At 46.2% G+C, this 13727-nt stretch overlaps 1 protein-coding gene across 2 annotated transcripts in view; it reads left to right on the top strand.

Moving 5' to 3' along the window:
• The window catches only part of efr3a (EFR3 homolog A (S. cerevisiae)), a 90046-nt gene that overhangs the window by 41583 nt on the left and 34736 nt on the right, over positions 1–13727 (top strand). For both annotated transcript variants that reach the window (XM_070973660.1, XM_070973659.1), the window contains exons 7-8: positions 1877–2026; positions 12826–12966. In XM_070973660.1, the coding sequence (XP_070829761.1) occupies positions 1877–2026; positions 12826–12966 (291 nt within the window). The remainder of the gene's footprint in view (positions 1–1876; positions 2027–12825; positions 12967–13727) is intronic.

Here is a 13727-nt window from a genome sequence, read left to right as displayed (position 1 = left end):
AAAAAGAGTCATTCGTACAAACTGCTGATTTCCTCCATGTGCTCTATTGTTCACCTGGTATGTGGAGCAGTTTCAAACCAGCAGTTTGCATTTGTGTTTTGTTAAAGGAAAAACTGAGCCAGACATCAGGTAAACAGTCTTTGGTTGGTTTGGAGACAGAGAAAGTCTCTGCCCACCAGCGGCATTGTTAGGGTGGTGAAAACAGCTTGTTGGTGGCGATGAGGGCATGAGGTTCCTGCGAGGCTGTGATGGCCATCCTCCGACTGCACTGCAGATCAGCAGTGTGTTAAAACCTGAAGACTTCTCTCCCAGTCTCTGTAAAAATAACTCCCCTCTTCCTGTTTTACTGCAGTTCTTTGCAAACGCATCACAGCAGCTGAGACCTGTGTTTGTGCAGAGCTGCGTGAGCGTCTCTGTGCATAGAAATGCACTTTAATCTCCATCTGTATGTATGAGCGAGCGGCACATGGCGGCGTAATTTTCGAGTTGGCTCGATGCCTCGGTGCCACCGCCTTGCAGACAGCCTGACATGTCACTAGGCTTTTTTTCCGCCGTGTTTCATTATTCCATTCAGCGGCATCTCGCTGTAGGTGGAGAGGAATTCCCAAATAGAATTTCTCTGGTGGTTATTGGATTAGGCCTGAGGCGAGGTCACCCGCCTGTCTTTCATATTATTGCTCCTCCCGTTGTTTATGACACAAAAAGAGAGGAGAGACAGAAATAGTCAACGGTGAAGTCAGACTCGCCGGCCTCTGATTGGTCCTGAGACCAGACCGGTCCTACTCTGCAGACTCAGTCGAGACTGGAGGGTGGGTGTGTGTGTGTGTGTGTGTGTGTGTGTGTGTGTGTGTGTGTGTGTGTGTGTGTGTGTGTGTGTGTGTGTGTGTGTGTGTGTGTGTGTGTGTGTGTGTGTGCCACTATATTGAAACCAAGTGTTATTACATTGATTTGTTTGGAAGTTGAAGTTGAGAGAAACAGAGTGAGTCAGCCCTGCAGCCTCAGTCATATGAGAAACCGTCAAACTGCACTCAGTCATAAAATAAATATGCAGGCAGAAGGAAAAAGTCTGATTACTGATATTCATTCAAGTGTTTTCAGCTGTTTTCAACGTGTTAGCAGCACGGCTGGTCCTGGTCCTGGTCCAACATGTCCAGAGAGAAATATACAGATATCTGATTAGCATGCTAATAAACTTGTCAAACAGCAGTGTATAGATGTCCATACTGAATGTTACACGACAACATGCTAACATGTATGCTAACATGCTAAATAAGAACAATGCACATCTGTTTCGTGAGACAGGAGCGTGCTTATGTTTAGCATGTTGCAAACTAGCTCCAGCACACTAGCTAGCAATAACGCACTTATTTGCTTTGTGACATTTTGGTGCCAGACCTTCATCACGCAAAAAATGTTTTGCTGATGAAAAATGCAGCAAATAAATGTATGACTGCACGCTGTACAGTGCGCAGGTTGGTTGCAACATGCTAAACATAACCATTCTGCCATCACTGCACGTGTTAATATGCTAACACGGCAGATATTACAGTATGTTAATGCTATGCTAACATGCATGCGGCACACGAACACTGCAATGACCAAGGTATGTTTCCTCATGAACGTTAGCGTGACACTGTGCGCTACACTTGACAAACATGCTATATTTTGATATGTTAATAGAAACTAGAACCAGTCATCCAAAAATAGAGAAGCAACTTCAACAACTTTCACAATCACATCTTAAGACTTTCATTGTTTCCAACAAGGTTCATCAGAAGTACGAACATCCAGATGACACTGTATTTGTGCGTCTCTGTTAACGTTCGTTTAGCGTTCGCTCTTTTCACGTCTGACAGTTACTGTGTGTCCCCGTCAGGATCCGAGTGGCCGGGATCAAAGGTCTGCAGGGCGTGGTGAGGAAGACGGTGAACGACGAGCTGCAGGCCATCATCTGGGAGCCTCAGCACATGGACAAACTGATCCCGTCCATGCTGTTCAACATGCAGGACAGCGAGGACCTGGACAGGTGCTGACACACAAACTGACGTAGTTCAGCTGCAACCAAAGTCTCTCTGTTTGTATTGTATTTTCACTGAATTTAGAGCTGGAGTGGAGGCAAATATTAGATTTTCTGAGGTGAGAACTGTTCTGGTTTGGAGGTGACCTCAATAATGGGCCAAACCTCAACACACAAAAACTCCCAGTCAATCAATTATACATGCAGCGCTGGTGCGCTTCTCCCGAGGCAATCAGAAGAATGAACCACTTCTCCTGCAACATCAAAGTTTCCTCCACCCTCGAGAATCAGCCATTTTTACCGGGACAACTCAAGGGCTTCAGATATCCCAGAATTCACCTGTGACCTTCACTGTTTATTGGAAAGTTCAGAATCCAGCAGGATCTGCAAATAGATGCCCTCACAGTGACTTCTAGTGGTGAAGCAGATGCCCTCTCTTCACTTTCCTTTTCACGCTTCCTTCCACTCTTCCTTGTGTGTGTGTGTGTGTGTGCACACATGCATGTGCATGTGTGTGTGGGGGGGTTAATCCAGGTGGACTGTACAGCAGCAGATCTGAGATTCCTCTGGTGTCGCTCTGCTCTGTGATCCTCAGGCTGCATTTAAGCCTCAAACAGCCAGTTTCAGAATCAGTGTCTGAGTCCTGTAAACCTGCAGAATACCCTGTAAACACACACACACACACACACACACACACACACACACACGCACACACACACACACACACACACACGCACACACACACACACGCACACACACACACACCCTGAAGCATCCCTGTGAGCCACATCACAGATCAGAGATTTGTGCTCACCGTTAAAATAACCAGATGTTGAGAAAGAAGCAGACTGAAGGATTTACGTCAGCGTTGTTCAATATTTAACGATGAGAGGGAAGAAACCAAACTCGCTTTACTCTCCGTGAGTTTCACCTGATCCGAACTCTGCAGCTTTGATTTCTCTTTCAGACACGTCTCTTATCGTACCCGAGCGTTGTTCTGGGGACAGCAGGAGATTTATTGCTCGTACAGTCCTGGCTTTGTTTTTTGTTTGTTTATTTCCTCCTTATGGTGAGACTGAAGCTGCTCAGACAGGTGAGTCCAGGCGGTGTTCAAGGTGAATGCAGCAAAGCTCAAAGCTGTGACGATACGACGGACGCCAGGCCGGTCATACGTGGAAACGATCTGTCTGCAAACTTAATATGATGTGGCTGACATGCTGGTATGCCTGCTGCTGTGTGTGTGTGTGTGTGTGTGTGTGTGTGTGTGTGTGTGTGTGTGTGTGTGTGTGTGTGTGTGTGTGTGTGTGTGTGTGTGTGTGTGTGTGTGTGTGTGTGTGTGTTCTGGCCTCTTTGTTTGACCTTTTACCTCTTAAAGTCAATCCTGGCCTTGGATCTGATGTAAGTCCTCTGGATCGCAGCATCGGCTGAAGGAATATAAACCTTCGCCTGGACTCGATCTGGGAATTAAAGCCCTCGCTCTCCTCACGCCTCCTCACGCCTCCTCACGCCTCCTCACGCCTCTGCACGCCTCAGACCTCATTATATCCGTTCAATCCTCAAACCCAGCCCGTGGGCCAGGTGAGGGAGGAAATCCCTGCAGTGTGTCACACTGAGGAGTTTTCTGCGCCTCCTCATCCCTCCTGAGACTCAGAAAGCTGCTCTGCTTTCTGCAGGAAGATTTATGGCAAAGATCAGCGAGGCAGGACGGGAAGCTCGAGGCCGCTCTCACCTGTCGGCTCACCTTTACTCCTTCTTTTGTTTATTCTTGACTTCAGTCTCTGGTGTTCACCTCCTCTTCCCGCCTTTGTTTTCCAGTTTTCTCCTTTCTGTTCTCCTCATATCTCACATCTCATCTTCCCTGTGTTCCTCTCTTCTAGTGTTTGCTCTCCTCTTGGCCTCCCTCCTCTTTTCAAACACATTAATGATGCAGAACAGATCTTAAGTAACTTTCCTTCACAACAAGACTCACCATTTATCAGTTAAGAGGAGGAGTCACCAAAATAATGGCAAAAGTGCCAAAAATAGAGTAAAAATGCAGATTTATACAAAAGCTAACCACAAACTGAACAGACCAGTTTAGTTCCTCTGTCTTAAATTGGACTTTGTGGTTTTTCTTTTCTTTTCGAATGGAAAAACTGGGTGTGTGTGTGTGTACACACACCTGCAGGGCTTTTATTTGAACGTGTTTTTAACCACAAACGTCTGTCCTGCTCGACATGGCAGCTCAGAAATACAAACAGGGAAAAAAACTACAAGCACATCACAATTTCTGTTTCCTCCTCATCCTCCTCTTCCTCTGAAGCCCTTTCCCTCCTCCTCGTTTATTTCCTCTCTCCTCCTTCACATTCTTCTTTCTCTTCCTTTCTCCCTTCTCCTCTTCACTCCTCCATCTCCCCCTCTCGCTTCATCTTTTACACTCCTCTGTTTTAATCGCCCTCCCTCCCTCCGTGGCTTCCTCTCTCCTCCCTTGTCTCACTCGGGTGGTTTCCATGTGAACAAAAAGCTATTTTTGGACCCTGTTTTTTCCTTTTTTTCCATCCCTCCTGTGTTTCTTCTTCTTGTTCTTCATCTTGCTTTTCTGGATCTAAATCGCCACCAGTACCGACGACTTCCCTCCCTCACATGCGGAGGAATGAAGGGGTTAGATGTGATCCGACCTCGCCGGTGGCTCCATTGTTTCAGCGTGTCGGCGTTTCTGTTTGGGGCTTTGAGACGAGCCGTCCATCAGACAAACGCATTGCCAGGACAAACTCAAGCTTGACGTTTGGTGGCGTGCAGAGCAGGTTCAGACTGACGTGAGCTGTGAGTTTGATTCCCACCGCTGTGGCTGTGGGCAGCTCATTTTGGTTCCTGCAGAGTTTTTATCAGTCACAGATTGTAGAACAATAGATGGTAGAAGTTTTCTGTCTTTTGAAGTCGCTCTGTGGAGAAGCCACATCAGAACGCGTTTGCATCCTTCAGCTCCCACAAACGCGTTCAGTTCATCTATTTAAGAAAAGCTGGCACCATTTTTTTTGGCAGTTTTTGTTTTGGATGTTTTGAAATCTGCACGAGCTGAATGTCAAACTGACGGTGGACTTCTTCTCTCGCTTCCACCCTGCAGTTGGACAAGATCATGTGACATATTTACCTGCAGTGAATGAATATCACACGGCCACCTTGTGGTTTCCACTTTCTAGTTTGAGAAACACACATATGCTCCATTGGCTGGTCTGAGGCATGAGAGGTCAGCATCCTCAGAATTTGGACTTGTGAGCTGTTGAAATAAAACAGGCTTTGTTGGACCAGTGTTCAAGAACTACGGACCACCAAGCACCAATTAGCCCCTGTGGTTGTGGACTCTGACCCTGTCTGTGTGTTTCTAAGAGGGAACAGAAAAAGCAAAGTCCTTATGGCAGCAACAGTAACAATCTGAGCATCGCGTTCACCTTTTCTGTCTTCACAGGCCTCCAGTTTAGCTTCTAACAGTCCAATCAACACATCTAATCTTCCGTCATTTAAATGGAAATATATCCTTCACATCATTTCTATACAATTACGATGCATATATTCCCTCGGCTGCGCTGCGTTCATCACCTCGGGGACCCTCTCTGCGATAATGGCAGCACTCCAGCCTTTTCTAATGGTCTTCCTGCAGCTTAATGAGCAGATCCTTCAGCGAGAGGCTGGAGGAGCGTTCTCTGAAGGAGGAGAGGCAGGATGTGTGAGGTTAAACAGGAAGGACACGTCATTAAATATTCAAATCTGACTTCAACTCTTTGGCTGCAGCAGCTGGATGTTTTTGTGTGTCTGTATTTGCTAATTGATCTGATTCATTGAACCCTTAATTATTACAGTCCGTGATGGTTCTCCATACGGTCCTTTCATACATCCAGGTTTTCAGCATTTTATTTATGAAGTTTGGTAAATTATTCAGTCTTGTATTACCTATTTAAGGGTGAGTTCACCTCAATTACAACAAAATATATTCACTTGCCTCTGCTGATATGCAGCTGGTTTTCATATCATGAACTGTTTCTTTGGTAGAAAGTAGAGCTGGGCGATATGGCTGAAAACTGTATCACAATATAAGTGTTTTATATCGGCCGATATCGATAATTATTGATATTTTTTATGACCTATTTAAAATAAGGACCAGGAGAAAAATACATTTAATTTAAACATTATTAACAGTATTTTTATTTTAAATTTAACCTTCCTCTGATTATAATCCCTCAGCTATCAAGGCAGAAAGGAAATGTCAACACAACCAATGGAAAACACTCAAATAATAAATGTAAATAAAAGTGTAAACATGTAAACAGAGAAACCTGAGAACTTTTTTTCTGCAGGTTTAGTGCAGAAAGTTCACAAGCTGATTCACCTTCTGCTGAATAAAATGTTTTCAGATATGTGCAGTGTTTTGGAAACACAGCAGAAACTGAGGTAGACTTGACATCTGTAACATACAAACAAACAAACAAACAAACAAACAAACATCATAGACAGCACAGTAACACTGACTGAATTATAAAACCAGCCTCGACATATGAACAACTTTAGTCACTCTTCTTACTCTAAACATACATGAACTATTCAATTATATTTTTATTATAAGAGCTGTTTGTAACCTGGCTTCTCCTCAGTGCTCAGTGAAGCATGTCTTTAGCTATATGATACGCCGCTGCCTCCGTTACGTCTTCGTGCCTTTTAGATGATTTGTCATCAGGCACTGAAGCAGATACCTCTGCATGGTGGTCAGCTGGACGTTGGCGAATACGGCTGCGCTCCAAAGAGTGAGCGCGGCGAAGGCGGTTAAATAAGTTTGCGGTGTTAGCGGTCTTGGTGGGGACGACAGTCTTGCATAAGTTACAGACCACATTGGTCTGACTACGGTCCGACTTATAAAATCCAAAAAACTCCATACTGGCGAGCTGACTTTCCCTGTTCTATCGACGATTTCTTCACTCACTTCATTCTCATCTCACTCCTCGAAGCATCAAACACGTGACAACGACACGGCGCAACCGAACTTGATAATGTTACATGATTGGCGTGTTAGCGTGTCTCTCCCACTGATTAGCGATTACTCCCTCCCTACGAGTGCCTTTGTTCATGCAACCAACCTCGCTTCGCAACTTCTGGTTTCTTCCAATGAAGAAAAAAAATTCTGGAATGTTTTATCGAACGCAGTTTTTATTGATATTGATGACGTGTCTATCGCGAGACATATCGCTATCGTTTTATCGCCCAGCCCTAGTAGAAAGTCTAACTAACATCCATCCAGAGGAGCCTGGACGTCGTGTCTGCTAAGAGGTGTTGCTGATGGCATCTTCTTATTGGTAGCGTGCCGCCAAGCTAACATTGATGCCAGATGGTGACAGAAAAATGTCCCGGTGCAATCTCAGTGCAACAAACTGTTGAACGTGAACGCAGCTTTAGTCTGCTGTGTGATCCCGGCTGTCGTTCGTGTGAGTTGGCGCCCCGCTGAAGAAATGTGTCGCCTCCCAATCACTGCACAGGAATCATCATGATGGTCATCTGTAATCATGCAGCATCCATCATGTTGTCATGTCGCCCGCTTCATGCATCTGCAATCACCCACGGCTCCGTGCAATCACAGCAGGCGGATTCAGACTGAGGACGCTCGACCTGTAATTTACTTTCTTCAGTCTCTCTGCCGTCGTTATGCCTAAATGATGTTTGACTGAAGGACGCCGTCACTTTTAAACCAAGACACCCTAAAACTTTTTATGTTTTCATTGCTGAAACAGGCAGCGTTGGTTTGTCAGCAAGACTGTGAAATATCTCCACAACTTTTAATGGATTGCTGATTTCATAACAGAATACCTAAAAAATCTCTTCGGTGTCCTGGAGCACGTCGTCATGTTGTCTCACATGTAAGCAAACAATGACTTCAAAGCAACAGTTGAGAGGAGAAAAACAGTTTCCACTTTGTTTTAAGAGCTAAATCAACCCGACAGGTTCAGGCTGGAGGTTGAGCTTCATTATTTTCATTTAATAATTTAATCTTGTCTCATCATTTAATGAATACCAACAAAAGGTAACTGGAGTGCAGCGAACTGAACTTAGACAACATTTTGTTATTCTCATTGAAATTAATTTTAATTTACTGCTTTTTGTCAGTAATTGTGGGCCGTGCTTTGCAATGTCTGCTTTGTGTTGCTTAGATCTGAATGATTAAACACTGATTGGTACCATGTCCAGCAATCGATGGAGCATTTTTGCTTCCCCTGCAGCCACTCGGTGCCGGCCAGGTTGTGCACTGAGACCAGGAAACCAAAACTAGAAGCTAAAAGAGGCCAAAAGGTTGTGCAGACCCCAACACGCTGTAAAGCAGGTGGATGATGACGTCGTCACTCATTCAGAGGCTGACCTCCCTCCTCCCAGCGGCTCCGCATCACTGCAGTCCAGCAGCATCCTGTCAAACAAAATGTCCATCAGCACACTTGGAGTTTGTCAGTGTGACTCAGCGCTCAGCTCCGAAACGCCACGTCGGCCTCAGAGGGAAGAAGCGTGTTCTGTTGTGTTGAGTTTCTTTTTTCTTTCCTGAACAAACACAGTCTGCTTCAGATAACGTTGTCCGGCCACGGCCAGTCTGCTCCACGCCGGCGTGTTTTGGGCTTTCTAATCAAGCCTCGGCAGACCCGGTGGGGAAGCTGTGGTCAAGGGCGTTTGATTCTGTTAATTGCTTCTCGGGGAGGGCGGACGTGGGCAGTGTGCAGAAACTGGAGGTGGAGGCTCGAAGAATGACGAGCTCCTCCTGTTTCACAATTAAATGTTTGCTTGTGTTGTTCCACACATGCACACACACACACACACACACACACACACACACACACACACACACACACACACACACACACAGCGGTGTGTTTTAGTGCTGCCACCTTGAAAACGACTTTGACCTCCATCTGTTTTTTTTTTCCTTCTCGTTTCCCTCCATCAGTGCCGTCGCAGCTTCTGTCTTCCTCTGAATGCCTGATTAAAAACACGTTCATGGAGCAGGAATACATGACTAATGCTCCAAATCTAATAATGAATTAATCTTCTTAACAGTCCTGGCCTCATTTTGAACTCGTGATAGCGGAGAGATGTGAGGAAACGACGGGAGAAAAAGATGCAGCGAGGAAAGCGGAGACGCTGCGCTCGTGGTCGACACATCGACCGCGGATTCACGGGGGCAGCTCCTAATTTACATTTTGACCCCAACATTACTGCCTCTCAAATTAGCCACAGGGGACCGCGTTCATCCCAAGAGGCAGATTCATACGTGTACACATGCATGGCTGCAAGGGTTCATGGGAGGGACATTTTGTTAGCTCGTCAGGCCCGTGAGCGTCCGAAGCTGGAGGTTCAGTGCCTTGCTCAAGTGTAATGAGGCAGCACGTGGAGCTGCCCTCTGCGTCCCACTCGCATTTATTCTGCAGGTGCAGGAATTGATCCGGTTTCTCTCAATAACTGGATTGGCTCCCAGTTGACTTTATCTATTATATCCCGTCTGTTCACAAGCTTTTCAGCGGCGCTTCTTCGATTCTCCGGCTCACGAACGTCTGATGGAACAGATTTGCTTCAGCTTCGATCGCTGCGGCCGTCTGCAGCGGCTGCGTGAGCGCTGGCTGGTAAACCTGCTTGTTGCTCTGCACCTGAACGCATCATGTCTGAAACTCTTCTGTGCTGCTTTCATTATCGGCCCAGAGGAGACGTGATGTTGCTTTTAAAAGCCTCCTCGCTGCAGTTTCCACCTCGGAGCTTTAAAGCTCACATGTACCAGCTGATCCTGCGCTCCACCTGCACTCCCCCAGAGCAGAGACTGTTTCCTGCTTCATCACACCCCCAAACTGTGGAGTACCAGTCCCTTTGAAATCCCCCGAAAACAGCCTCTGTTTTTATTTGTCGGAGCACAGAATACTCGGCTCTTTTATGATCTTATTACATGCTCCTTACTATTAGAATAAAGGTTATTATTACTAATATTTAATCAGCACCAGAGCTAAACACTCAGAGCCATGGCAACATTTTCTTTCACAGCTGCCCCATTAGATCAAAGTGAAATTTTCTAAATGTCCTTCCTACACATTTCCTTTGATTCATTACAGCACGGGGTAAATGAAGCGTGCTGCATCCTGTCTGGAATTTAAATTGGACGTCTGTCTGTTTGAATCTTGTTCTTCAGGCCTCAGAAAGAGCTTAACGTTCACTGTATTTTTCTGCAAAAACCAATCATCTGAGGCACATCTCCACCTTTACTGAGTTTGTTCTGGCCACTTCATTAAACAACACCAACCCCCTTTCTATTACGGGAGAGATTTTCATTTTTTATCTCTCATGTCCCTGCCTCTAACAAGCAATAAGCATTTAATTTCCCTTGAACCGCCTGTGTGGGCCGACAGTAATTGCATTGTTTCCCTCCTGAGACCCGGCTGCCTACAGTCCATCTGTGACCGGGCTTATTGCTGCGGAAGTGATTTACTATTGCATTATTTTATCAATATAACACATAACTGGAGGTCTGCTTGGTCTCCTGCCAGCGCTGTGGAATCGTGGCAACAAACTTGTGCAGAAGTTTTATTTTGAGTGAAAAATAACAGCGTGGTGGGTGACTGAACGCGCCCGTGTTTGCATTTTGCTCATGTGACCTCTCGTGGTCTTGTGAATGACCGCCGTCCCCCCTCAGGAGCAAAGGTGGAAGTGGTGTTAATGTGCTGCTAAACTCTTTGGAAGAGGCTGGAGCGGGTGGTTGAGTTGGCAGAGGACAGTCAGTGCTGAGGTGGTAATGTTCATATGGTCCCAGTCATTAGCCAAACGGACGACAGACGTACTGCGAACATGTGAACAGTGATGAATAAATAAACGAATATATCATCCGTTATTTTCAGCATAGCCGTGAGTGTGTGCAGCATCATGAAATTCATCTCATGTATACTGAATCATCTCTTATTATTCTTGATTAAGTTCAAGAGAAGGAATGACAGATGTGCGTATCTGTAAGAGTGACTGAACAGATGATGACTGAAAGACCAAACGCCTGTGGGACACTTGGCGTGGATCGATGAAGGAACATGAAGAGTATGTGATGAAGCGCTGCACTCAGGTCGTGTGATTTCCACCGACTGTCCACCTCCTCTTCCTCTGTCTCCTCCCTCCCAGGCTTCCTTTGTCTCCACCTCCCTCCTCCACCACCTTTCTTCTTCTTCTTCTCCATGCTGTTGATCATTTCTTTCATTTTGCGTTCATTATTTGATTCAAAGTCAAAAGGAAAACCTGCAGGTGATGATGAGCTTCATTTAGGATTTGAGCTTTGAGGAGCCAATCAGCAGCAAAGGGACCGTATGACCGGCAGCACCGGGACACATCCAGTCATTTATCGTAAAAGCATCAGAGGAGGGAGACTCCGTCAGTTTTAACAGCCTTTTTGTACAAAGACCCTTTTTTTACTGTGAGCCTTCAAAGATCTGTGTCCTCACACACTGTGTCCCATTAAAACTTGTCCTTAAAGCTGAGGACGGAATGAAAGGACAGAATGAGTGTCCCTTATCTTTCAGGTGGAGGTAAACTGCTGAGTCTTGACCCCCAAACTGAAAGATAATGGACACTCATTCAAGGACAGTGAGCTACATATTTTGGACAGATGGTTGGACAGAGGAGTGGACGAGGTTATTTATGTAAAGACAGAGACATCCCTCAGCAGAGGAGGAGGTCTGCGCGCCTCTTATCCCACCTACGCTGCCGTCCTTTCATCGCTTCATGGAGTCATGTGACGACATACCGATGTGATATATCGACCGTGAGAACGACCCCTCAGAGGTCAAACACCTGCGCCTGCCCGCCAGATGCTTCGAACCGAAGAAGCTTTGTGAACGAGAGTTTCCACGACCAAGTCCAGCTGTCTTCGATTCAGCCGGGACCTGGATCACTGAGTCCTCACAGACGTCTACAATTTGTTATATCTTTGTTGAGTTCTGGAGAATCCATCATTTTCTCTGAGCTGTGTTTCATTTGGCCCCCTGTCAGTGTCGTTACACCTGTCTTGTAGCTGCTGTAACTTCCAGGAAAATGCGAGAAACACGAGATGATTGGTCAGAGGCCGAGGGAGGAAGTCGTGGACTCGCCAGCCTCTCTGTTGTTTACTGTTGTTTTCATCAGCACTGCTGGTTGTCTATCAATGAAGGCAGCGACTCCCATGAGAGTATGAAATCTCAGCTCAGCAGCTGCTCGTGCACATCTGGATGTGAAGCTTCTGGACAAACATGATCTTTAAGCCACTCGAACAGAGAAAAGGTTTCACAGCTTCTCTGCTGTGCAGGTTAGCAGCTTCCTCATAACAGTAAGAACTGTTTGATGCTGGATGAAACTTCACACACACACACACACACACACACACACACACACACACACACACACACACACACACACACACACCTTCATGTGGTTTCCCTCTTTTTTCAGCTGCTCCTATTGATTTCTTTTCAGCCTCTCGTCCGTCCTCAGTCTTTGGTTCCTCACTCGTTCTCTCCATCCGTCCATCAGTCTCATGTCCTAGAGCTTTCTCTTTTCTGTTTCCCTCCTCCCTCTAAATGTTATTGCTGCGCTCCCTTTTCATATTCTTTGTGTGCGATATGAAGAATTGATTCCCGTCCCTCATCGAGCATCTTCAGGGTCTTTTTCTGTTAAATCGATGTGGTGAAAAATAATTCTGCTGTTTTCAGTGCTTAGATTTTCCGTAGATGATGTCTGTCAGACATGCAAACACAGCAGCGAAGGATGCTTCGTTACAGGTCTCTGAGCTGTCCGTCTCTCTCTGACAGGGCGGGGCACCCCAGCACGCCTTCCGTGGTGGGCCAGGATGGCGAGGAAAACCCGGCGGCGCTGGCGGAGAGCTGCTTCAGAGAGCTGCTGGGCAGGGCGGCCTACGGCAACATGAACAACGCCGTCCGACCCGTGTTGGTGTGAGTACCTGAACGTCAGCAGAGGCTGCAGCGGCGTCTCACATGTCTCTAACTGTGACTCTGATGTGACGACAGCAAAGCAGAGCTGATGGTTAGAAAACCTTTCTATGGCAGACATCAGCATGTATCCCTAAAGCAGTTAAAGGTTCAGGTTTTAGCCCCGTGCACATGATGAGAGCACGCAGCAGGTTTGTACCTCCTCACTTCCATTTGTGTCACAGTGCTAGAAGGTCTTCAAACATGCAGTAGTAATAATAAAAATGCTTTGCTTGTTACACAATAATAAGCCGTGTCATGAAGAGCTGGACCGACAGTGTGACCGAGTTTTGGGTGAAGAAATATTGTTAATAATGCTTTAATCTGCGTGATGCAGGTACGCCGTGCACTGAAGAAGACAAACTAGAACTGAAATGTTCTTTTAAATGTTCTTTATCATCACAGTCGTAACCACAGACGTGCATTTTCCCCTGCGTGCTCGTTTTGATGTGCAGCTTTCTGTTCTGCAGCATTTGCTTCTCGTTCTTAAAGTGTCACGTTGGTCTGAGTTTAACAGGTTTTTACAGCTGGTGCTCCTGCAGTTCTGCTGCTTCATTAGATGTAGGAGTCATGACACAGACAGCAGCTGAAAGCACACCTGCACCTGACCGAAGCACACCTGCACCTGACCGAAGCACACCTGCAGACAGACCGAAGCACACCTGCACCTGACCGAAGCACACCTGCAGACAGACCGAAGCACACCTGCAGACAGACCAAAGCAC

This window comes from Chaetodon trifascialis, chromosome 11, assembly GCF_039877785.1.
Source record: "Chaetodon trifascialis isolate fChaTrf1 chromosome 11, fChaTrf1.hap1, whole genome shotgun sequence".
Taxonomy (NCBI): domain Eukaryota; kingdom Metazoa; phylum Chordata; class Actinopteri; order Chaetodontiformes; family Chaetodontidae; genus Chaetodon; species Chaetodon trifascialis.
This window is presented reverse-complemented; position numbering and strand designations above follow the sequence as displayed.